This window comes from Python bivittatus, unplaced genomic scaffold, assembly GCF_059951505.1.
Source record: "Python bivittatus isolate LINGU-HERP-01145 unplaced genomic scaffold, Pbiv_v1 ctg000020_np1212, whole genome shotgun sequence".
Taxonomy (NCBI): Eukaryota; Metazoa; Chordata; class Lepidosauria; order Squamata; family Pythonidae; genus Python; species Python bivittatus.
Window position 1 is genome coordinate 6323152 of NW_028277030.1, and position 26942 is coordinate 6350093.

General features: G+C 37.8%; 2 protein-coding genes across 2 annotated transcripts in view; both read right to left on the reverse strand.

Annotated features, from left to right (window-relative positions):
- Positions 1-673: 673 nt before the first annotated feature.
- On the reverse strand, positions 674-21922 carry LOC148216974 (transcription factor AP-2-beta-like). Its single transcript, XM_088150393.1, has 4 exons — positions 21365-21922; positions 17352-17493; positions 2462-2721; positions 674-737 (listed from the first exon to the last, which is right to left on the reverse strand). The coding sequence occupies exons 2-4, from the start codon at positions 17366-17368 to the stop codon at positions 697-699; spliced, it is 318 nt and encodes a 105-aa protein (XP_088006519.1). The 5' UTR covers positions 17369-17493; positions 21365-21922; the 3' UTR covers positions 674-696.
- Positions 21923-24047: 2125 nt separating this feature from the next.
- The window catches only part of LOC103057700 (transcription factor AP-2-beta), a 30459-nt gene continuing 27564 nt past the window's right edge, over positions 24048-26942 (reverse strand). Inside the window, exons 5-6 of the mRNA XM_088149936.1 lie at positions 24981-25200; positions 24048-24057 (exon numbers count right to left, since the gene is read on the reverse strand). Coding sequence (XP_088006062.1) covers positions 24048-24057; positions 24981-25200 — 230 coding nt within the window. The remainder of the gene's footprint in view (positions 24058-24980; positions 25201-26942) is intronic.

The following is a 26942-nucleotide window of genomic DNA, read 5'->3' on the forward strand; positions in this document are numbered from 1 at the left end:
TCTTCTAGAATGAATTCAGTATGTGAGGCCAAAATGAAGCATAGACACAAGCTGTTATGACAAAGGGAAACAATCTTTCAAAATGCATGAAATCCACTGTCAATTCAACAAAACCTTTGCAAACTGATAACATGCAGGGTGACATTCATTTTGCACTTAAGCATGATTCCTTTTCCTATGTATTCCAAAAAAGGAGGTTAAATATTTTAAAAATGTAATTCAAAAGCACACACAGTAACACAATTACTGCAAATTATTGGAAAGTGGCCAATTCCTCCCCTTCCACCCCAGGGCCAAGACAACTATTTGTCTTCCAAGTCAAGATTTGCAACACTCCTTTGATAACCAGGGAAAACAGATTTCCTTAAAATTAGACACTAACTTAATAATGAGACATGATTCTTATTACCTTCTCTAAAAGAGGAGATACACTTAACAAAACTGCTTTTACTCTGTGCATCAAACACTATTGCCCCACCACCCAATTCTTTTTTTATATATATTGGAGGACATAGTATTTGCCTCTAAATCTGCATCACTTGCTCAGTTAGTGAAGCCTTACTTAATCTATTCCCTTTGAGCTTCTTTAAAGAAGTACACCTGCAGAATTCCAAAACAACTGACTTTGATTTGAAAAGGAAAAGTGTCAGAATTGTGGATTTTCATCTCAGTACCTGATGAAATGTGTACGGAGCTCTAGTCCTCTTTGAAGAAGCTCATAAGCCAAGCGGGCAAAGCTTTGGGAAACAGAAGAAAATTAAAAAGGTGCATACTCCTGAGAAGATTTAACATACTTATCAAAGACATTCTTATTAACATTTCTTTAAAAGAACAAAGAGTGTGTCTGTGATCTGAAACATTTTAAAGAGAGGCAGTCATTACTGAAATTTTAGAGTAAGAATGAACAGATTGATACCTTCATCCTAATCACACTGTCTAGGAGGCCTATCTGCACTCCAAAGCATATATGAATCTCATACATATGTGGATTTTCACTTTAGTAGCACACACTTTCATGTGTGCCTCTTTTGGGGCACTGTAAACCCTCCCCTTCAATAGGACAAGTTATTTCATTGAAATGTAAACGGAAGTCTTCCAGGTGAGAGCTCCATGTGTACATTAGAAATCTTTATCAAACAGACTAGGAAATAAAGCTTACCAATTTCAGGCACAGGGCCATTTCTGCAGTAACATTTGCCTTCCATAGAAAACAAATACTTATGAAAAAAGTTGCAATTAAAAGGAAAAGGCATGCTGATCTTTAGATCCATCCACAAAGAGAAATGTTTCTTTTCCCTTTCCAGTTCACAGTTGTTGCATGCCTGCGCAACTTTTTTTCACAGGTACATCTTCATGAAAATGTCTACTTCCATGATAGGCAGATTTTATTATGAAATGAAGGGCTTATTCTCATTGTCATGCTGAGTAGTAGTCCTACAGTTATTTATGGCTAATTCTGATTGCAATGGGTCTGCTCCAAATATGACCAAGTCTGGATCAAATCCAATACTTTAATGGAGCATATATATGCACAAATTCTACACATCCTTATAGACAGAGAAAATGACTATTTGCAGCCCCAACGTTTTAGGATTAAATATGCTATGTGGGCAGTTTTTGATTAACACTTTAGGTATCCAGAATAAGCAGGGGCACCTGATGATAATCCATTAGCTCTTCCACTTACTCATCCATGTAGTTAGTTACATTTTAACACTTTCACAGCCTGAACCCGTCACCTCTGCATGTAGTTACTAGTAATTCTTCTTAATGACTCATAATTTAGACAGACTCAGATTTGGTTTTTTTTCCCCCCCTTTCTTCCCATTATTAAGAAATCTATGGGCCAAACGCTACTGATAAATTTTAGGCATAGCTATTCAGACCACGCAGAGAGAGAACAGCAAAACTTTGCACAAAATCAGAAAACCTTGCTCTGAACGGGACAGTCCAATATAAAATATATCCATCCCTTAGGTTTTTCTTTCTACCTTAGATAGATTTTAAAAAATAATACAGAAACAGACTATGTACCTCGGCCAACATAGCAACATTATCAAAATGATTCTTCCAATAAATTATTGATTGCTTTTATCTGTTATAATCTCATCCCCACCAAAAATCATTTAAAAAAAGATTGTGGGATGACAGAAGTGGAAAATCCTGGATGTTATCTTCAAAAGTTCCTTTGCCATAGCCACTGAGCCACTCTTCCTGTTCCACTGTGCGCCTCTGACCTTATTTTCTTTTTTAAATTATTTGCAGGTGTGACCTACCTAGCATAATTCTTCCAAAACCCAATCCAATATTTTAAAGCTAAAATTAAATGTTTTTCCTCCCAAAGGATTGCTCTCAATCTTTCCTTTTCCTTTCTGTTTCCCCCCCAATTTCATTAGCGTGCTTTCTTTTCTCTCTCTCTCTCATTTTCTGTGCTTTTCTTCCTTGTCTCCAGTTTTACTACCTGGTCCTTCCCCAGAAGTGTGCCTGTTAGCAGAGTTGTTGTTCAAGAACATCTTGTCCATGCCTTTGAGAGCTTCCGTCAGGTAATTCTGGAGAGCAGTCAGGGCAGCACAGATGGCCGGGGACCCAAAGCCGTGAGTGATGAGACTGAAGTGAGTCAAGCAGCTCTGGATCCCTGGCTCCAAGATGGGGCTTGGTCGGCTATTGCCAATGGGTGTCCGGTCTTGGGCCAAAAGATCGGTAAATTCTTTACAAACTTGCCTGGAGATGAAGAAAGCAGATGACAAGAGCCAAGATCGGTCAGGATTAGAGAACTCTGATGGACCACTATCAGTATTTTGAAATGAAAAAAAAAAGTATCAAAATCTAACAATTACAGCACTCTTTCAATGTGGTGAGGAGATTCCTTTTGTATTCTATTTTAAACATCGTACTTGCGTTTTGCTCTTCCTCCAGAGAACTCAGTATATGAAATTTGTCCTGCTTCATCCTTACAACACCCAGGTTGAAAGATTATGACAAAGAAACCAAGCAAATGCCACTGCAGAGTAGGAACCTGAAGCAGGTTCTTCAGAGCTAGTAGACAACTGTATTCCATTTGATATAACTTAAGGAATTTGTTTCTTATTTTTATAATCACACTGAATATAACTTTTCGCATTTAAATATGATTGAATTATCCAATAATTGCACATTTTTCAGTGTAATTTGTGAATCTTGAGAGGTTTTTTTTTTTTTTTAACCATGCAAATAACATTTAATTCATAGCCCTGCAAGAATACTTTAATGTATCGATGGAACTTCTGGTTAAACAGTTCATGTTCAGTTCTACAGCAAATCCATACAATGGTCCCTTGTGAGAAGGAATGCTCTGATTTCTCATACTGAAAAAATAAAATAAAATAAAATAAAATAAGATGCTGGAGTTAGAAGAGACCAAAAATCTTCTATAAGATAATATAAAAATCTTCTGTAAGATAATATAAAAATACCTATAAGGGGCTAAATCTTATTGAGAAAATAAGCCATTCATACTGAAAAGAAAATATGAGAAGGAATAAAGGAGGTGTGTTTGTATGAATATCTGATATATTGGATGCAGTGATTACGGCACTACTCTACAATGGTTGCCATTATACATTCTCACTTTGAAAGTAAAGCCATTTTTTCAAAGTAACGGATCAAAATTGTAGCATGTTTTCACATTTATAGAGCAGGAGCCTAGATTTGTTCAAGGTTGCCCAACATAACAGTGATAGTATATGTGCAGAAGTATGAATATAGCAATTTAAGCATCATTGTATTCTGCAACCACAAACCTCTGTCATTTAAGGAGGAAAAAAAATCAGCTTAACCTACCCTAGAGAGTTGTTGCCATAGGGAAAACAGAAGGTGAGAGTGTTATGTATACTGTCTTGAGTTGTACAAAATAAAGGCAGGATATAAATCTAATCAAAATAATAATGTTACTGCAATTAAACCTAGCAGTGGTGTGACCAAGTACCTCACTCCAAATATCCTTCACATTCAGAACAGTGAAAGCTAATTAAAGATCTGGACTGTAAAAATCAGGACAGCCACTAGATAACTGCAAAGAGTTAGAGCATCCTGTATCTCTGCTGCTTTCTAGTGATCATCTGGATTTTTGCAGCTCAGATCTGGTAGCTATAATCTACTGTGTAGTAAGGAGAAAAGTCATTTCAGAATCTTCTATAGATAGTGTCAAAGAGGTACCACAAGCTGACTGGCTCAAGTCTACCAATAAATAACAGAATGGCTAGAGAGGTATGCTGGGCATTTGCCTACAATTCTTTTATCAGCATACCTGCATAGGGTTTAAAGAAAGAAGTAAAATCTCCTTCGAGTTGAGCTCAACTCCTGATGACTATGCAGATACAAACATGCAGTTTTCTTGGAAACAGTACAGAAGTGGTTTGGTATTGCCTTCTATTGGGCTGTTTTTTTAACTTCCAGGCTAGTATGGAGCCCTATTATTCTCTGGTAGTCTCCAAGGTCTAACCAGCATGGCCATGCTTAGTTTTGGAACCCAATGTCAGCCGTGTGGTTCCATCACCCAAGGCAGACTGGGTTTACACATTCCATAGCTTGTTTAACTATCATTAGTTGAATAAGCTACAAGTGGCTGGGTTTGCACAATATGATAAGCCATAAATCATGGTTCATGAACTATAGTGGTTTGGTTCACAAACCTTGCTGGCCCAAAATGAAACAAACCCATTCTTAGACTACAACTAACAGGTATTTTTCCTTTCTATTACATCCTGTGTCTGAACCATCAATTTGGGCAGCACTGTCATGCCAGTAGGCTTATTTGCCAAAACTTAAAAAAAAAAAAATTATTTAGCCAGCAAGAGAAATGAGAGATGTGGTGGGAGTATAAGTAGCTCCACCACTGTATTATTATTGTTTACTGTGCATTGCACAATGATGCACAATACATTGTACAGCTGGATAAGTTCAGGGTTGGCAAGGATGTGATGAAACAGCATTTTGGCATATCACATGCATGGACCTAAAGGGAGGAGCTTGGTCATAACTCCTATTTTGTCATTCTGACAAAATGGTCAGATTCTGCAAATGCCTCCAAAGGGAAAAATAGCTGTGGCTGAGGAACTGGTGTTAAGAAGAGTGCTAGGAATGGCCCTAACCAAGGATTACACAGAGATTTAAAGCTCTCAGAATCACAGATGTCAAGCCAGGCTTAAGAGATTTACCTGAGGAATCCAGAGAATAAAGCAAACCATAGCCAGCCACATTTTACCACCCAATATTCAGCAATCTTTGTGGTGACTGTCCCACTGGGACTTCTGTGTAATTACAAAAAGAATACTGTGGTGATCCAATCTGATCTTTCCTGAACTCTCTCACTGTTCCAAGTCTACCACCCCATGTATCCGGGATGGGTGAGAGCAGGAAGATCTGAGATACTGTTGCTAAAGCAGCCCCATTTCTATCTATTCCTTCCTTCTGTCTGTGTATCTGAAGACCAGAAAGAGAAGTTGATAACAGTCTCTTACCACCAACAGCCATGGCCAAAGTAATTGAACCAGCCAGCAACCATGAGTACAAAACTGTGGTTAAAGCAACCACTTTTAAGCCCAATGTAATCCATAGTTGAGACTTACAGATCATATGAGGCAAGCTTATATCTGATTTACAGTAGCACAGAGTATGGGTAGCATTCATGTAATTAATTACAAGAAATTTCATGTACTCAGAACACTAGGGAGGACTGTAACACAGCCTTATGTCTCACAAGGTATTAAATCTATGAGCATTAATTTTTTGAAGGGAAACAACCTATGATGCAATCCCTCAATTTCAGTCTAAGCTGGTACAATTGTTTATGTTTGTGAGAACAAGAGCAAAATCTTTAGACTATCCCATACATACAACTTTGATTTGTTGTCCTAGGTGCTGATCTCATTAAGATGACAGACAGAAGCTCCATTCATTAAAGTTTATATATGTATAAATAAGAATCCTGTATTGCCTTGCTCAACAGTAAATATCATCTATTCATAAGGAGAGTTGGAAAACAATAATGCCAGAGATAACGACTGTCATGCCTTCAGTGTACTTTTCTGGATTTGGAATCACATGAGAATGGAAGGCTGCAGAAGCTTAAGCAGGAGCTTCTTTTATTCTCATGAATGTATTAAATAGACATACAATCTGTCACTGAAAGCTATGCAGGTTGTAATTCATGCATATCTGAGAAATACAATTGTTTCCACATTATTTATTTATTTGATTTATATCTCTCACTGAAGTCAGTAAATGTACTGAGGGTCTGGGATATCACAGATATACATACATATTTTATTCATACTGTTGTACAGCTACCTATCAGCCCTAAATAGAATGAATGGGCATGTGCACACACCCATATAACAGAAAAACATAATTGAAGGAAATCATATCTTACTGTTTGTCTTTACATTTGTAGGTATACATATAATCTATAATCAAGACTAGAAGTGGGTACCCAGTGGCCATCTAATTGTTGGATTCAATTCCCCAGTTTGTTTTATTTTAATTTATTTGATTAACCTTAGAACAATTTTGGCCCCAATTTCTGTAGCAAATGAAGTACTAATTATCAGGAATGTTAAGTTCCATTGGCTAATGGATACACAACTATTTTGACCTCGCTCTTAGTTCTGATGCATATGGAAATTCAGGCAGAATGTTAGCCATGCCTGCTCATTAACGTCCCACTGGTAACACTCTGGTCACTTCCATGTTGTTCAAGACTTCAATTAGACAAGTGCAGTGCCAAAGAAAATAATAAGTAGGGTAAATTTGTCACATTTTCTAAACTCAACAATTTATGCTGACTATAGAAATTTGATTAAAATTGACAAATTGATGCAATGCAGAAACTGAGGTGACAGGTGTGCCAGTGAGATGGGTGCATGCCAGTATAATCCATCCATTATATAAACATTTAGAAATATGGAGCAAGGCAATTGATTACAACATCCACTTTCTATACAGGGCAAAGTGATTTACAGAAAGGCACTGTATATAAATAGTAACCTCAGCATGAAATGATGTTTTATATATATAAAGCTATATTATAATACGATGGCTCAGTTGTGATATTTTGAAAGTGATGGCAGGTGATGGTGAAAGTTTAAAGAGTCCTATTTGTGAGTCTGAACCATTAGAAATATGAAGACGGTAAAAAATAAAAAATGGAAATGTTGAAGTTACACACCAAATAATAACACATTTGCATCTTCAAAGATCAAAGGTGGGAGGTGGGGTCTGTGAGCAATTAAAGTTCTGAGACATTATTATTGTTTGACCCTGCAGACAAGGGCAATCTAATTCCAATCACATCTAAAAAACATCTGGACAAATTTCGGCAAATTATTTCTCAGCCATCCATATATTTCTTTAAATTATGCTGTCAACACAGCAAACCACATTCTAAGGCACAAAATAAACGAGATCTCTTTGGGGCTCGCCTGCAAGATAGAATACGTGGAGAAACAGGCAGCTATACACTACGAAAGGCCTAAGTCTGCCATAAAGCACCAAACAATATGGCAGGGAAGCCAAAGGGAGGCATAAATCAAATAAACAGAAAAGCTATTGTAAAAGTTTCAATGAGCTAGGGAAAAACATCTAAATATAGCCATAGATTTAATATTCCCCCCTGCTGTCCCCCAGCTGCTACAGTAAAAGCATCAGATCTGTGGATGATTAACTGTAAATATTGGGAAACATGCATTAAAATTTATTTTTTGTCATCATGAATGGATAGCCACAAGCCAAGAATTCTACTGAAATTCACATTTCTTTTGTGAAAGGGAATTAGGTCCAAGGTCACCCTTACTAAGCAAAAATGGGGCAGAGAAGGTAGTATGTTCTCCCAGGTCCATACAACTCATTTGGGGTGACAGTAATACAAATGAGAATATCTCAGCTGTTATGGTAGAATGATAAAGCAGCTAAAGTCACATTTGTCATCAACTTATTTAGAAATATTTTACCTATGTATTAATGTAGAGGTGGGATACATTTTTGTCTCATCTATATGGGACTCTGACTCAAACTTACAGTTTCAAGAAATATGTCCTCCATAATGGCACCTGGAACACCGAATTTCTTAGACTGACTTGTCTGGACATGCCCAGTGTCCAAGGACCAACTACTGTAGACCTACTGCCTGATACCAAATTTGAACATGCTTTTTGCCTCCTCATTAATGTCTCAATGCAGGAATAGTATAAGACAGGGGAGAATTATATATTTTCTTGTAACATCCATATCTGGATGAGAGAGCAATAATCAGAAAGCTTGGATACAAAGGTTACTTCAACAGTAATAGAAACAGGATGCTCTACAGCATTCAACCTTTTTGCCTCAGGTGGTGAAAAGGTTAAAGCTAGTTCTGACACACTCATTTTGCAGTGAACACAGAACTAGCCAGTTCTACCTAGTTACAATCTCACAATTTCACTATGGTTGTGTTAATCTGATTAATACAGGAGGCAGCTTACTCACCAAGTGAACTGGCACACTGAAGCAGAAAGAGGGAAAGCTGCAATAATGTGCACAAAAAATGAAGTCTATCTAACACACAGTACATGGAATAGAAAGCTATTCATATGAATGAAACAAATAACATCAGAGTCATAATTCAAGAACAAGGGTAACATTGTGGGATAAATTATCATCTTATCAAAATTGTCAAACTAGTAATTGATTTTATATTTCTTCACTACATCAGGAAAGAATAACAAACCAAACACAACTACTGGAGTGATACAACCATTCACAAAAATTAAAAATATTGGAGTGGCCAAGGAATTATTATAGAAATGATGTGGATGATTATAGAAATCCTAAATTAACGTGCACAATTTGTTCACATCTTGCCTAATTATTGTTATTGAACAAGCTGTAATTAGAGGTTGAACAACACACAATAAACCATAGTCAGCTTTGTTCACACATCACACTGATCCATAATCTGACTTGTTTGGTTTTGGCTTAGAGTCTTATTTAAACCTAACTAATTCATAGAAGACTGTATAGGCAGACCTCAGTAGTTAACAATGGTAATTGGGATTGGGAACTCTGTTGCTAAGCAACCCAGTTGTAAAGCACAACATCACATGACTACTCCAACTTACAGTGGCAGTTCCAGTTTTCATCGTTAGGTGAATCCCATGCAGTCATTAGGCGTGACGTCGCATGATTACCATTTACAACCTTCTGCTGGCTTCCCCATTGACTTTGCTTGTCGGAAGCCGGCAGTGAAGGTTGCAAATGGCAATCATGTGACCACAGGACGCTGCAATGTCATAATTGCGAAGTGGTTGTCAAGCACAGGATCATGTGACTGTGGGGACGCTGCCACGGCCACAACTATGAGGACCAGTCATAAGTCTCCTTGTTCAGTGCCATCCTAACTTTGAACATTATGAGCCACAGTATCTACAGTTCCCAGATAGGATATGGAGAAGTGTAGCCACCAGGCCAAGAAAAGTTATCCACTTTACTTCCTAAACACATCCTTCAAAAGACCAAAAGAAAGTTTTGTATAGAACATTGAATAATCCAAACTCTTCATGTTATTTCTATGGCCAACATTACAAGACTTTTATTCAGTTTATCTACATATTATCTTCCCTGAAAATAATATGTTTTGCTTCCATGTAAAAGTGTGGAAAGGAGAGAGGGAGGGAGAACTTCTTCTTGCTTTTATTTTACCAGCATTGTAGAAGAGTTCCTGATACCAAGGCATGGCCGCTACATGCAGGCCTCTATTAAAATTCTAGCAGCTGTCTTCAGGAAAGCAAAGATGAAATAATTTTCTGCATGGCACCTCAAGTAATCTACCCAATACCTTTAAATAGGTCCACAAAAAATAATGCTTAGACCATTATGATGAGCCTGTACTCAACTATTTTGAATGTGTTAGAATATGGAAGTAGAATATTCTGTCATAAATTTTAATTGTATATCTATTTACTGTTTTAATATGTTGTGAGCCGCCCAGAGTCCCCCATTCGGGGGAGATGGGCGGGGACAAGTTTAATAAATAAATAAATAAATAAACAAACATCATGCTAATCTACTATAAAACTGAAGCCAAAAATTTTGCTAGTACAAGTAGTCCTTCCTTAGCAACCACAAATGAGACTGGCAACTCCACCGCTAAGCTTCGCGGTTGCTAAGCAGAAAATCATGTGACCACGATTGGCTTACAACATTACTTCCCATTCAGTTGTTAAGTGAATCACCGCAGTCATTAAGCAACACATCACGTGACTCTGACTTATGATTTTACTTCTGCATTCTCCATTAACTCTGCTTGTTGCAAGCCAGTTGCCAAGCACACAAATGGCAATCATATGATCGTGGGAGCTGTGATGGTCTTAAATGCAAGGATTGGTCATAAAACTGTTTTTTTTTTTACACCATTATAACTTTGAACAGTTGCTAACCAAGTAAGAAGGACTACTTTTTTTTCATATTAATATGGCATTGCTGGCCATAGGCATATCTGAACTCTGGCCCTTTGTTCTTCCAGCTTTATTTTTTTTTCTTAGACACTTTCCACTGATCTTCTAATTTCTCCAGAGCATTTCTCCTTACTCAACTTCCAACTTTCATTTCCTAAACCCCTTTGTTTCCTACAGTGTATTACACGACTCATTTAAATTCTACTTCCTTATTTATTTATTTAGTGCCTTTGAGTTAGTGTTGACTCTTGACAACTGCCTGGATTAGTCCCTACAGTTTTCTTGGCAAGGTTTTCAAAAGTGGCTTATCGTTGCCTTCTTCCTAGAGCTGAGAGGGTTAGTGGCCACGAGGGTCACCCAGCCGGCTTCGTGCCGAAGGCGGGACTAGAACTCTCAGTCTCCTGGTTTCTAGCCTGGTGCCTTAACCGTTACACCAAACTGCTCTCTTCTACTTCCATAAGCCAGTTTTGTTTTTGTCTATCCTTTTCTAGGCTATTTTTCTCCTGCTTCTACCTAGAATCTGAGCTACTAAGCCAATGTCGCTTAAAACTCCTTTGCTAGTGGATTTGGCCCTAGAAAGTAATGTTGAAAAACAAAAATATTCATCTTTACAAGCTGTTATAGAGTTATGATACACTTAATATTTGATTATGTATTTTATTTATAATACCTGAACCCCACTTTTTAGAATTAAAAGTAAATCTGTAAGCAGGGAACAATAAAAAACCCAGAACTTTAAACAGTTAATTGTGTAAAAAAACAATAAAAATAATACACTTAAAACCATAATGGCTTAAAAACTACAACACAAGACCAAATCAGGCAATACAGCATTACTGAATGCCTGGGTTAAAAAATTCACTACAAGACCATGGGCTAACACTAGAAGGCCCTTTTCAAAGGCTAAATATATCTTCACAGTGACTCTTTATTACTAGTTTACTGCTAGAATTAGCATAGCAAATTATTCTGTTCAGGATTTACACTGCACTCCATACTTCAGCAGTTTAATTTGATACTAACTTTAGTTATTGTACACAGATCCACAGCGGATGAATATTCCCACTTTCAAATGGTGAATTCTCAAAATTCCCTGATCACGTAACAAAAGAATTACAGTATTTCATCAGCATCATGAATGCATTGTAGCATGTTAAGAACACAGACTGAAAGTACAAAAAAAAAAATCTTATTTCTGAAACTAATCAGGTGTGATCTGTACTGAGCACTACATGTAAACCTCTCTGGAGATCAAATAAACAAATAAACCACATTTAACATTTCAGTTGATTGGACATGTGAATGCCACAAAAATGAGTTTATTAACTGTAAAGCTATAATAAAGTTGTAACAGCTTAAGAAATATTTATTTAAGAAATAAATAAGGAGCTACAATGAAAACTCATTTTAACAGACTAATTGGAGGGTTGGTTCCATTATTTGGAAAGTCTCTCCAGTCAAAGAGTATTTCATGGCAACAATGCAAAATATATCATTTTTGTAATGACATCATTATGCAAGTGATGTAAATCACATTATTTAATGATGCCAAATTATGTATTTTCCATCATTTGCATAATAATATAGCTATGCAAATACTGCAAATCAAAATGGGGTTTGTTGCATGCATAATCTGTTCAATCAAGTTTTCCCTGTATTACAAAGAAAGAGAATTGAAGATGATATTGTTTTTATTCACTTTGTTCTTTATAACTATAATAATAATAGAACTTATGAGTAAAATGCATTTATTGACTATTACTAAACTCTACTTAGCTATATATTGTACAGCTTTGTTGGGACTCCTTGACCCACTTTATTGCTGGAACCTCAGCTCCAGATGTAGCTAGACCTGTTTTATGCAGAGGATAGTGGCTTTTCCCAAACCATCTGAGCATTATTGTATTCAAAAAACTCAAAACTCCATCTTCCATTATCTAGCATGGAAAAAATCTATATGATTGTAATGCTAGGGAGCATCTGTTGAAAGTCCCCCACTTCATGATGTCCATGAGGTATGGACCAGGCAACAGGCCTTCTCAGTGGTGAACCCCACCTTATGGAACTCCTTACCACCAACCCTTTTGCTTTAGATGTCTTAGGACTATCAGTGACTGATTAGTGTGAACTATTTTCTTACAAGTTTCTATAAAAATATTCTTAAATCACTTCCAATCCCTTTGTTTTAGTAGTATCTTTGCATCTGGGTTTTCATTTTTTAATCCATATGATCACTGATGCTTTAGCACCACTTTCAAGAATAACAATATAAGTATGATATAAAAAGTATGCATTTTCTGTTCAACAGTGTCTACTTCTGCTGATTGATTTCAGCTTAATACTTTTGCTGATGGATTTCAATTTAATACTGATAATTTCAACTTAACATCAGTACTGTGAGACTTTGTTACCAGAAAATATTTATGAACACTGTCACATTTCTGTATGTATCACATAGTGCAAGGTAATTAATTAAATAGGAGAATGTCATCATGTGAACATTACTGATGTTGTCAAATTTAAGTTGCTTCCCATACTCTTTGTAAAAGGCCTGCCAAGCTGAAGGTGATCTGTTTTCATGTGATGAAAATATATTCTTCTGACATTTAAAAATGTATGTTTAAATCCCATTCAACAGGCAGCAACTCATTCCATTCCAGTATTTTTACAGTCCAAAATTAAGTTTATTGTTTTATAGCAACAAGCTAAATGGATTGATGCATAGTACAGCAGAAATGCAAATGAAGATACTTTCAATTCAAAACAGATGTTGGTTTCAGAGAAAGATGAGATGATGAAATAGTAGGTAGAACATAAAGAATGTAAGGAATGATAAGGTTAAAAGGGTTGTGATTTCAGCTGCTCTAAGAGCCCTGATGCCTGGTGATCACATCTTCTAATTCCCCAGACATCTGGTCCCTTGAGGGAGTTTTGGGATCTCTTTGAACAGGTTGCACCCAGGCTTGGATAGGCATCAGAGGATTTGAGGATTTAAGCGGCTGTGAAGTGAGTAGTTACAGCCATTAGCATGAATACAGCAATTGATAGAAGATAGATTAAAGGGCTGGTGGGATATCCATAAGGCACTTGGGGTAAAACAGAGGGCTTGAACTGCTTCTAGCTTTACTGCAGTGGCAACCAGTTGTGTAACTAGAAACAGAATTACATGGGCTATTTAGGACACTGAGTTCAATCCAGTGCTAAGTGCAGGAATCCAAATTAAAGCTTCTCAAAGAGATTGTTGTCCTTCATCCACTTGAATGCGACCAGTAAAGAAGAAACCTGCCAACTCTCTTGGTAAATGGTTCCACTTGTGAACTGCTTTTAGTACTAACAAGCATGCAAATTCTTCACTGAAGAAAACATTAATATCTCTTTGGTCAGCAATATGGGTAGTGCTCCTTGCACTGTAAGATACTGTACATTTTTCTCTCAGATGAATTCCTTTTAACATCATTGTTGTATCATACAAATGCTGGTTTCTCTATACTCTGGTTTTATTATGTATGTGTAGTAAGCTTCTCTATATCAGTGATAGTGTCTTAAAGCTATTTATGGTGTCAATTTAGACCATAAATACATCAGCTTCAAAGGACACAAGTAAGGATAAGGAATAGCAAGGAGGAAAACATGAAAATCCCTGCTTTGTTTAAAAAAAGAATTCACTAGTGGGAAGGAAATCTCCTTCTATCTGATTTCAAAAATACATGAATTGTGAAGAGACAGAAGTTATTGGCTTCTACAATAGCTCAAAGTCCTCTGAATCTGAAGTCTGATATGTGGAAATGTGCTAAGCCCTACAAGCTGGTACAACGTGATTCAAATTCATTCACCAAGTTATTTGTCAACTCCCATACACTGACCAAGTTATTTGTTAGCATGCTGATTCCATTCCAGCTCTTCAGTTGAGAGACAAAATTTTCTTAGCCATTCTTTTTTCTGTCTCTTTCTTTTTTTGGGGGGGGGGGGGGGCAGGAAGATCCTCAAGCCAAACCTCTCACTTATGCTGATAACTGCTCAATTTGTGATCAGGGAGGAGGCATTCAGGAAGATATAGGTAATTTCCTTGGAGCCAACTCGTCTAACTGCGACCCATAACCCTTTTGCTCCGTAACCATAAAATTCCCCAGCAAGGCAGTTCTTTATTATCCAGTCTTCTGATGACTTTTGACATTATACAAATGTATCAATTCTTGTCCAGCCTACAGTAATGTCATATCTCAAGGACAGCCACAATGTATTTGAAGTCCTCAGTAAGAGCCTCTATCTTTCTATAATTGACTTCAGAAATATGTTGCAGGCATATGGATTCAAATACTAAACATCTGTGTTGTTTCTATATATCAATTATGTGCTGTTAAAGGAAAAAGCAAATGTCCTATACAGTGAGAATCAGCTTCTATAGGTTTGCATCTTCATGCAAGAGAAAGGCCCCAACTTGGTCTATTTGTTTTTCACTGGCCTTAGGTACTGCTTTTCACACCTACGAAGTCTGAACAGTTTCCACAGGTGTCAAGGCTAACAGTTAAAATGCTTGAACACTTCCACTGTGCTTTCTGGTTCCCGCACCCGGAAATACTGTAGTGCCATATTCTGTTGCGATGGCAAACTTCCTAGTAATTGTTGAAGATTACTCTAACCTTTAGTTCTACAGCTAACATAATCTTGATCATTTGATAAAAATACTCATGCTTTTTAGGACCATACTCAAGGAAATTAGAATTGGTCTTTAAGACCTATATACTGTATTTGGAAACTCCACCACATTTGATTGACTTAAAAGCAACACTGGGAACTTCTCCAGCTTCCTTCTGATAGTGGTGGGTACAAGCACATATTGTTTTGACTGGCAGCAAGGTCTGCATCTGTAGATTTGTAACATTTATAAGCAGGTGGACAGCTACAAAAGCTGAGTTAGCAGGTGGCACATGAGGCTTATTGGCTAGCATAGCCTCTGTAGGTAGTGTTATATTATTAGATATAATAAGCCAGAAGCAACGGACATTTGCTTTTGTACATCAGTTTTGTTATTAGTGGTTTGTTTGTTTTTTATTTATTTTTAAGACTGGATTGAAGTGCATACACAGACTCAGTAAAAGGATTTTTTTTTTCCCTTCAGGTAATAAGGACATACAAAAGATGAGCATTAAAAGGACAAAACTTACATGAAAACAGGATAACCACATTTTCTCTTTATCTGTGTCGTATTGTTTATTGTTTTGTCTAGCCAAAAAAGTAGTGTTCAAGCTTTAGCTTTGGCAGCTTGTGATTCAAAAGCATTTTCAAGGAATTTCGACTGGTGGGGTCTAGGAAGAGGGCCTTTTCTGCCATGTCCCTCGCTCTGTGGACACTCTCCCCCCTTCAGGAAGAGTGTGAAATCTTGGCTATGCCAGATGGCCTGGGGGCCAGATGGGAGCTCGCACCATTGGAATTGGCTTGTGGGGTAAATGATTCTAGCCCCCCCCGTCATCTTGAATGTTTTTAGCCTTTTTATGTATATGATCTTTTTATATAGTTTGACTTTTTAACTAATTAATGTGGATGTTTATATTTTTAACTGTTTCTGGGTTTTACTTTAATTGTGAGCCGCCCAGAGTCACCCTTTGGGGAGGTGGGCGGCGTATAAATTAAATAAATAAATAAATAAATAAATAAATAAATAATAAAATTTTCAACAGGCACAGTGTTTCTCAGCCTTGAACTGACTTCTTCATGCTCATCTATTCAGTAGAATTTAGCATTCTATTTTGTTCCAGCTTGCAGCCTGACATGTCACAGGACAGGACCACTATCTCTCCTTCTTGGAGCTTTTCATATAGACAGTGTTTCTCAGCCTTGAACTGACTTCTTCATGCTCATCTATTCAGTAGAATTTAGCATTCTATTTTGTTCCAGCTTGCAGCCTGACATGTCACAGGACAGGACCACTATCTCTCCTTCTTGGAGCTTTTCATATAGACTTTGGAACTCTTTTATTTTCTGTACAGCAGTTGTGGCGCATTATAGGTTCCAGCTGAATCCTACTACAATTCCCAGGATTGATATTTTTTTTTTCCTAACTATCATTATCAAATTTTCCTTGGAGTATGTATCTTTGAAGCAAATGTTTATTACATTAACACAACTCTGGAGATTTCCAAGATGGGGAAGCAACATCTCAAAAGACGTTCCAAAACTGAAACAAGTACTCATCCAGAACCAGCAGGCTGAAGTTTTACAGATTTATTTAGGTAGGCACAGATAAAATGAAGGGCAGTCAGATACAATAATAAATGGTATCCTTGAAATATAGGAATTGCTAATATCAGGCAACTGCAATGCATTTTGACTTAAGTGTTTTGGGTTTGTTTTTTTTTTTGTACTAAGTCTCCATTCATCCATAATATATTGTAATGATAAATAGAACTATCAACACATTTTTCCAGGGATTATAATCAATTTGCCTAAGATTGTAGGCAAATTGATTATAATTGTAAACTTAGCAACTGCATTTATTCAGTTATATTCTTTGGGGAGGGATTTTCAATACCTAACCACAGATTAGAATTGGAAAGCTAATTGGGGGAAGAATACTAATTTATTTTCATGTGCTTCTGTTAATTTTTTTTAAATCTCACTTTCTCAGCCTTTTTGCCTTTTGTTGATTTTCCTATCTGTCTATTTTTTCCTCTCTTCATTCACGTTTATTCTTCTTTTCCTGTTCTCCTTTTTTCAGTTAGAAATAGTTTTGGGGCCAGTACTGGCTAGTTATTTGGGAAATAAGAAAAAAAAAGTTTAGAATGAACCTTGAAATGAAACCAGCTAGTTTGCTAATGTCAGAGGGGGAAAAAAACAGGGCCAGGATCTTGAAAGCAAAGCATGTTCAAGGATTGTATTTCTACTCACTTTGTGGCAAGCAGCATATTCTTTCGGGAGTGGAGATCAGTAGGGTCTGTGTGCTGTCTATTCAGATATTCAGAAACAGCTTTGGCCGGGAACTCAGTTTCACAGATGTATCCAAAATCTCGAGCTAAGTGTACAGCTTCTCCTAGGAAAAGACAAGCAGCTTTGGTCATCATAACCAGCTCAGTTAGTACAATTTTCAATCCACCTGAAAGCCAAAGTTAATGCTTACTATCTCAATTTAAATTTATTTTAAAATTAAAATAACTCAAAACTTTATTTTGTCCCAATCCAGATTTGGGAATGTGGACCTTGGCACACTCTTCAAAAGTCTAGTGCAGTCCTCAGCTTAAAAAAAAGTTATGAAGGAGGCCCAGTTAATGTGAAAGATCTGGGAGATGTTCAAGGCATATTGACATTAAAAATAGAAAGCAAATTTTTATATGAAAGAGACATAACAAAGAGAACATAAAGAACTGGAAAAGCATCAGATATGTAAAACTCTGCTTATTAACATAGAGAGATTCCCATTAGGCCATGGCCTCAAAATACAAAGTTTGTGAAAAACAAATGAACAGTGCCTCTGAATACATACAGTTTATACTTGTCTCTTTTGGACTTTAGGCACAATCCAAGTTCAAACGTACTCTGAATTATCCAAGTCAGACCATATATAACAAATCAGAGGGCAGGTTCCAGGCATTGCTACCCAATCAGTTCCCAGCAGCTCAGTAATTAGAAACAAAGGTGCCATGAAATGCAATGATAGAACAACATAAATACACACATCAGAATATTCATGCATGCTATTCATCCATTAGGAACAAAGATGGTGATACATTAATCCATCTTATCCATCTCAGTGCCACAGACCTGGGTCACATGACATACTAAGTAATACTGTGGCTTGGCTTAGCATGCCATCCCAACTCAAAACCTTGGGTCAAATTAAGGTTAATTAGAGCACCTTGACCACAAGTTATAATCATGGCTTGATTCTGATTAGGAAATAGTCGTCCAGGAGAACAATGTAGGATGTGGGAGAAGCTACAAAGTAGAACCTCTACTGATCCTCCTTTTTTTATCTCCTATAGGTTAATTGGAAGTGGGGGGTGGAAAAAGAATGGAAGGGGAGGAAACACATTGGTGCCTCTGACTTAAGCCATACATACTCTCACACACACAAAATTGGTTGGAATACTGATGCAGAGAAGGGGGTCTGGCAAATTACACTTGGCTTCCCTGTTTCATGTATGTTCACTAGATAACTATCTTACCCATGATTAACTCCAAGGCAAATACAGAGATCTAGAACATAATGTTACAGCCAGGTTACTCATGTGAAGTCTAAATATACCTGTCTGAATTTGCTGACATTGGCCTCTTCTTATTTTTGCCTCTTGTCTCTTTCCTTCTCCTCTTGCCATTTTCTTCTCACAAATGCTGAGTATAATCTAAAGCATACTTGTCATCATCTTTTTAAAAAATTCTTGTATTTCAATAGTACTGGATAAATTATAAACAAATACAACTGAAGTTATTCCCATTCAGTTGCCTTTGCCTCTGGAGAGTGAAAATACACAGCTTATGCCAACTCTCTCAAAAACAGAGCTTAAAAGCCATGATCCTATGTATACTTACGTACTCCAGAATCCTATTCTTGCTAGTGGGAATTACTTTGACATAAAAGGGATGAGTGGGTATAAAACTAAAAAGCTTAAATTACTGCTTATTTTCATATTTCTTTGCTCTGATATCAAACTATGTGCTGTTAAAGGAAATATCAAACTATATCAATATCAAACAATATCAAACTATGACACTATATTGCAATTTAAACTCAAAGGAGGAAGAGAAGCAGAATATACTCCCCTGACTTTTAATCTACAAAAGCGAATGTATTATATTTTAGTAACTGTTCTAATGATTGATTGATTGATAAATAAATAAATAGTGACACTCAATTTTGAACAGATAAGGAAACAGAATAGAAAAAATGAATTTCCCATGGATATTTAATTATTGTAATAAAATTTGCAGAAGAGATATGAGTTCCTCTATCCTTGATGAATCCTTGACATACAGAGAGAAAGAGACAAAGGTCTGGCTAGTTAGCTAGCTATCCATCATCCTTCAATTTCATTGCTTGGCTAACTTTCTCTCTTTCTATAACCCATATATATAGGTTGTTAAAATTTGGGGACTATTAGAAGAAAGTGCAATAATACTGATACAAGTGCTAATTCCTGCCAGATGGATTGACTTTTTTTCTTTAGTGAAAAAACTGATTGGGCCAGATGAGAAATTACATTATGTTATAAAATATATATTAACAGTCATCATAGTGTTCACTAACAATTATCTTTTCCCATTAACTTTAAAGTTCCACTAGAGATTACACTCCACAAAATAAATGCCTCCCTTTAAGAAATTTGTTTGATTTGAATGACAATATTTGCTAAGAATGCATTGAAAACTGTGCTCTTGGACCCCAGCACAGTACCAACAGCTCTAGGTAACTGCTATTTATCTCTATCAAAAAGGACTTGTGGTTTCTTTCTGTAAACAGCTCATTTACTTTCACCTTATCTTCCTATTTTTAACAGGCATTTTTTTCTTTATTTGCTCCAAAATAGCACAATTATTCATTAAATGGCTGCCTGGAAATCAATAATTAAAAAAAAACAAAAACACATTAGGAAATTGTGTGAGATCCTTATACAACAGTCACATCCTAGGATCCAAACAGATTACTAAAAGCAGTCTTGTCCCTATGAAAGGGATCTCATCTGGTGCTAAGATCTTCATTCAGTGAAGATACTCCATATTCCTGGAGTAACCTTGCTAACTTTTGAGTTTACTGTTTAACTGCCTTATCCATAACTATGCTTTGGATTTCTACAATTCTCAATTTCTGCTGATTCAGTTCAATTCAGTTCAATTCAGCTGCTTCTTCCATATCCATCTTTTCATTTAACCTATACAATAGATCCTCATGTTTTTCTTTTCTTCTATTCTTTTTTTGGAGACGAGATCTGCAAATCTGAATCTGTGTTAAGTGGCAAATGTAGGTCCCTAGTGATGTATATACAGTATTCATCTGTCCAAGTCTGCCTCTGTTATACCCTGACATATTTTTCACAATTTCCAGGAAGGTATCTATGTTGGACTGTTGCAGCAAAAACACCACAAAATGTTGTTGCCTTTAAAGAATAGTGAATTAATTATCCATACGTTTTTGTCGACAAAGTCCACATCCTCAAGTGGAGTAATGAGCAAACTACATATATTAATCAACTCATCAGTTGTTTTGCAAATAGCTGCTATTGATAAGTAATTACCCTTGTCTCACCTCTATTTCACTGCCCCGTGTCTGCTCCTGTTACTATTCCTCTTTAACCACAGCATATAACAACTGTGAATCTGATGAAATGTTCTGTTGTCCATGAAGACATATGGCATAAAGATTTATTACTACATGACAGTTTGTTATATTTTCTAGAACTCTTGAGTTCTATGTATATTTATTTGAAAACAAGTTCCACATCTATCAATATTGTGGGACTTCCCTTTACTATACTGTACATAAATTTGAGTATGGTGGAGAAGTTAGTTTGGAGGGAGTGTTATTCCCAGAAAAACATTTTAATTAAAATATCTTCCTCTTCCATGAGGACAGATATCATAATCCCACTTAGTATGTCCTAACAAATACATTAGATGACTGGTTAATATCAGAAGTACCATTTAAATATAACTTCATGTAGCGCTGTTACTTAAAAGTAAATGCCATTTTCTTTTTCAGACTGCAGCCTTAATCTTGCTGAATCTTAAACACAGCCCCGGTTGGGATCTGTAATGAGCCTTGATTTTCTGCATGGCAGATTTTTCATGCCACAGCAGCAACGATTCGATGCAACTTTACAAAATGTCAAACCTTTCCTCGCCCAGAAGTGTCGCCAGAGGAGGTGGGGGGGGGGTGAGAAGAAATCGAAACGGACAGAAAGTCTGCTTACCTTCCACCAGGGAGGTGAGTAAAGTGACATTTGCCGCTTTGCGCCTGCCGGCTGGTAAATTCAAACCGATTTTTTCTAGCCGCTCTCGCAACGATCGCCCCCCATTTTTCGATTTGGCTCTGCAGTGGCGAAAAAAGGAGCGCAGGGATTCAAAACTCAAGGAATATCCCCGGGAGAGAGGAGAAGGGGGCTGAGGGATGGGAGGCGAGAGAGCTCTGGCGCTGAAGGGGGCTTTGGGCACAAGCCTCGGCGTGCAAGCAACGCTGAGAGAGGAGGTTTCGCGGTGCCGCACGGCGGGAAAGGAAGAAACGCGGCCCTTGAAAAGAGAGTCTCGCGGGGCCCGTTGCAGCCTGACCCTCTGCTGTTGCTTGGGCTGCCAGTTCCGCCTATTACAAGCTCGAGTTGGCTTGCTGCAAGTTAACGAGGAGAAGGGTTACGGCCGGGAACAAACTGGGTGTTCTTGGAAAAGAGCGTCATCCAAAGCATTTAGCCGCCCAATAGCGGTGGTGTTTGGTGGTGGTTTCTTTGGTAATTCTGCCTACAAAACGCTCAAAGAGGCTAAGAAGTGGAAAGACTGGGTTCCAGCCGAAAGAAATGCCTTGCGGTGGAACGTAAGCTATGCAGTCGCCCCCAGCAGTACACAGCACGTTTGTGAAAGTGCGTGTTATTAGTGTGTAATAACAAAATTCAGTAAGTTTGAATTACTTTTGGATGATGATGATGATGCTGTTTCAAGGCAAGAAATGCTACTTCAGAAATGAGTGTTTATCACTCCCTGAGGCTGGCGTGGTCAGAGGAAGGAATTCAAAGGCAACATGGCTGTTAGGCCTCCATTAGGAGAGAGGTTTGGTGCAGCAAGAAGTGGGAAGCCTTTCAAGGGGTTTAGTGTATTCTGTGGGTGGGTGTCTTTGTTTTTAAATAAGAATAATCCCCTTCCCTCAGTTTGCCTCTGCATTTTACGGCAAAATAAAATATTCACAACTATATGCAGGAGAACACTCTGTGCAGGGGGGAATGCATCAGCTATGTATTTTGTTTTTGTGAAGAGGGGAAGAGCCCATTTCCAAGGCAGGGATCCAGTGAAACCTAGGGGGTGGATCAATTTGATCCATTTGATCAATTGATTGATTTGGAAGGGTAACAGTGAGCACTGGCTGGCTGACTGTTGCCTGGGATCTACAGACAGGATCTCCACTAGCATCTTCTAGAGCAGTGGTTCTCCAAGGGTGGTTTGAGGACCCCTGGGGGTCCCCGAGGCCCCTTCAGGGGGTCCGTGAAGTCAAATATTTTAAAATGTCTCAATTTTAATTTCTCATATAGTCGATATTGATAGACATAACCCACATAAACCAAAGCTCTTTGGGGTCCTCAATCATTTTTAAGAATATAAAGGGGTCCTGAGACCAGAATGTTTGAGAACTGCTGTTCCAGAGTCATCCAATCATCATTGGGCCAATATAGCGGTCATGACAGACTTTATATTGCCTGAGTGATGCCAGAAAATGTTAGAAGTCACTATTGTGGAAATGGCTGTAGCTTTGCAAAACTTTGGAGATAGGCCCATGCTCACAGCATGTAGATATGCAAATGATCAGAACAGTTGAATAGCACAATCCCAGATGTGCTAGATGACATGGATTGGGAGATGTAGGGTCTGGTGGTTTCTGGAAGAAGTTTTTCTAAAACTCTGAAGTGTTTATGTTAGGACAACCTTCTCCAACCTGGTGCCCTTCAGATGGGTTCCTAATACCACTCTGAGAATTCCCAGCCAGCATTTAAGGGCAAAGGCTTCTCCTATTATTGTTCCCCATGCTGCTGGTCCTGGAGATAGCATATAACTATCATGCATAGTAGCCACAATGTTGTGTTAAGGTGCTGAATTAGGACCAGTGAGACCCCAGTTCAAGTCCACTCTCAGCTCACTGAGTGACTTGGGGCCAGGCAGTCTCTCAGCCCAACCTACTTAGCAGGGTTGTGTTGTAGGGAAAATGGAGGAAGGATAGCTGTGAACAGCTCACTGAGTGACTTGGGGCCAGTCAGTCTCTCAGCCCAACCTACTTAGCAGGGTTGTGTTGTAGGGAAAATGGAGGAAGGATAGCTGTGAATGCTCTTTGAAGGAAAACCAGGATATAAATCTAAGAAATAAATATTTTTTCTAATCTTTTAAAGCCAACCACAACAGTAACCCTGTGATAATGAATTCCATATTTCAGCTAGACATTGTAAAAAGATTGTATTCTTGATTATTCTCACCTTATATATAATAATACAGTTCTCCCCATCTCCGTGTGCATCACTTTACCTTTATTTACAATGAATAACATTTTATAGCCATTTCTCCAGTTTAAAAGTACCCATTCAAAGCTTTTATTCATCTTTTTTTGTTTTCAATGGTTTTATGTCTTATTTGGTCACATATCTATAAGTTGTTTTTGAACCAACTGAGAAGCACTGGTCCTAATTCAAGTCCTCAGAGAACCCCACTGATTACTCTTTTCTATTGTGGAACTGTCCAGCCCTATTTTATCCATTCATTCTAATTCATAAGACAGTACTCTTACCCCATATCTATGTTTACTCAAGGGCTTTTCATGAGAGACTTGCATTCTGTAAGTCCCAATAATAACGTCTGCCCAATAATGCTGTCATACTTGTGATATTCTTAAAGAACCAGAGGCATATTTCAATGAAACCTAATGAGGGATGAATTAAAATTAAGGAGAGTGCAAAAAAAATCAAAAAGTTACTTCTTCATAGTTTACAATCATTGCCATATATATTTGGTATTTAACTCTTCATATATTGTGCAAATTCTTACAGCAACCATGTAAAATAAATGAATATTATAAATTCCTTCTTGGGGAGAGGAACAGAATTTTAAATGATTGCTTAAGTCATCTAATGCATCTGAAACCTCATCTCCTGCTCCCTCATTCTCCACTAGTACAATATACCAAACTGAATAGCAAATTATAAAATCTATAACCATTAATTATTTAAAATTAATCCAACTGTAACATTCAGTTAAAACTTCCAGACAGTTTGTAGCATAGCTTACAACAACGGTCAGAAATAAAAATAGGAACAATGTACACAGCCACCTCCTTTAAGGCAGATGATAACACAGCAACTTCAATGCCTTCTAAATAAATGGGCCTTCATCCAGCATCCAGCTGACCTTAGAGACTCCGTCCGCACCTACCCAGCCTCCCTGGGTGAGCAGTAAAGGTTGGGCTTTAGTAAAAACGCTTTTTTGCCATTTGTCACCTATATCTTCTTAGCATCTAGGCAGCTCCATATAGGAGTACTATGTACTTTTAAAGCTGCAAGGTGCTTTAAAAGATAAACTCCAGGATGTTGAGCTGAACTCAACTACAGAAATAACCAGTCTGATTATTTAAAGACAGTGGTCAGTCCCACAGAATTAATGAACAATGCACTACAATAGTGAGATTGGCACAATGTCATCAGTGCCAATGGTGATGGCATCCAGACTGTTAGGTATATCTCATATGTGTGTTCCCTCATCTCTCTTAATCTCAACAGCTGCTTATAACAATGTTAATACAATTTTAATCCCACCAGAAAATACAGACTGGACTGTCCCATGACTTACCTTCTAAGGACTCCTCCAAGGAGAGAAGCATTTAAGCACTCTGGAGGTGAAAGGCGCCGTTGAACTTCTCCAACAGTGACTTTGTATTTGGACGTCGAACTGAGCAAGGAGAGTCTCCCAGGTACTGAACAAAACACTTCGCCTGTGTTCACAGACACACCACCAAGGAAGCCATCTTTGTTCATCATCAGGGAAGTAACAGATTTTGGAGGAACTGGAACTAGGAAGAGAGGAAAGCAGTATGGGCAAGATCACGTTGTCAAGGGCAGCCTACATAGCTCGTAATTACATTCATCCAGAAGAGATTCCCACTGATTAATAAAAAGGGTTTCAGACTAGTTGTAAAGGAATTGCTGGCATTCATTTTATGTTTCATTTATTTGTAATACTTTTATATGCCACCTCTCATGCAAAACATCTTCAGGTAGTATACAACATCAAAATAAATTCAATAGGTTAGTAAAGAAATAGTTAAAATTATAAACACATTAAAATACAATCACCAGTTGAGAACTGTAGAACAAAATCACTATGAGAAGCCAAATGCATAATGAGCGTATGTTCTAAAGTGTAATAAAAAACAATCCAAATGAAAGACAGATTCAGCTTTCCAACTTTCCTAGCAGACTAGAAAAGATCAGAAAATATTTGGAAAAGTAAGCCACCCCAATGTAATTTTCTCTTTATGTAGGTGGGAGCAGAGCACCTACTTCCTCCTATTGAGGACTTTGTCCTCTTTATCGCTGGCTTAGAAAGAACAGCATGTAGGTAAAGTGGAGGTGATCCTGCTCTGCTGAAGAAGCACCTGCAAAAACAGTATTTTCAAGCACTGTGCATAAACTGCCTTTTCCCTTTGAAGGATAAGGTTGAGGCACAGGCAAAACCAGCAAGGCTCAGCTTTCAGGGTTTTTTCAGAAGCACAGATGAAGGGTGTAGGGTGGGGGAAACAGTCTGCTGAAGAAGAAGGAACCTTGCTCAAGGCCTGTTGATGGATGGGCTGATCTGACAGACTATCTTAAGTCCAGACAGAAGTTTTCCATCTCTAAGACCTGGCATGGACTGGTACAAGGAATCTTTGACACAGCTGCCAGACTAATAGCCAAGGTAGAGATGTTCAGAATAAAAAGTCCAGGAAGAGTCTCTTTGAACATTACCACAAGAGACCATATCATAGGTTTTTTCTGTGCTGCTTCAATATTATGCAAGGGTCAAGACTGGATACATACAGGGACTCCATGGCACACTTCTTTTCCAGATCTCTTCCAGCAGAAATATCAGTGAAGTAGGAATAGTGTGTGCGGTGTGATTTCATTCTCCATGTTTGATAATATCTGAAAATCTTTCTGGAAAAGAAGCTGGAGAAATGCAGGACTTAGTCTAGTTCCAAGCACAAATAACTCTCCATCGGAGGGAGTGATTTCAGGCATTTGCCATTTCTGAGTGGTGTAGGATAAAACCGTGCTGCTGAAGATCCTGTCGGAAAGAGGCATACTGCCTATTGACCTAACTTCAAAGGAGACAATGCTTTTATAAGAAAGGACCACATTATAGATGCTTAATGTCTGGGGATTACTGAAAGAAGATTATGTAGCATGGGGTCTATTATAAACTTAGATTGGACCCCATATGGAAACAAGTCAGTGACCGAATTACTTCTTAGCCAGAGAGTAGGTTTAGATGGAGTGCCCTAAGAATAAATCTTAAGACAACAGCACAGTGCTACTAATGGTAACCTAAGAACTGGCAACACAAAACACTTCCCTAGTTAGGAATCCATATATTCTGTGTTTCTGGACTACCAAATCAGTGTAAGAATGAAACTTTCACATGCATGCAACCCTTGGGTACTTTTTTGGTCAGCCTTGGAGGCCCTTTTGAGAATGTCTGCTGAAAACTGAAAGTACAGTTGAGATGGAAAACCAATTAAACTATGAGATCCAAAACTCTCCAACCCAGTCCTGC

Coding starts and splice junctions, on each gene's coding strand:
- LOC148216974 (XM_088150393.1), bottom strand. Junction 738..2,461: donor CACTTCTGGGGAAGGACCAG/GTAGTAAAACTG, acceptor TGTTTCCCAAAG/CTTTGCCCGCTTGGCTTATG.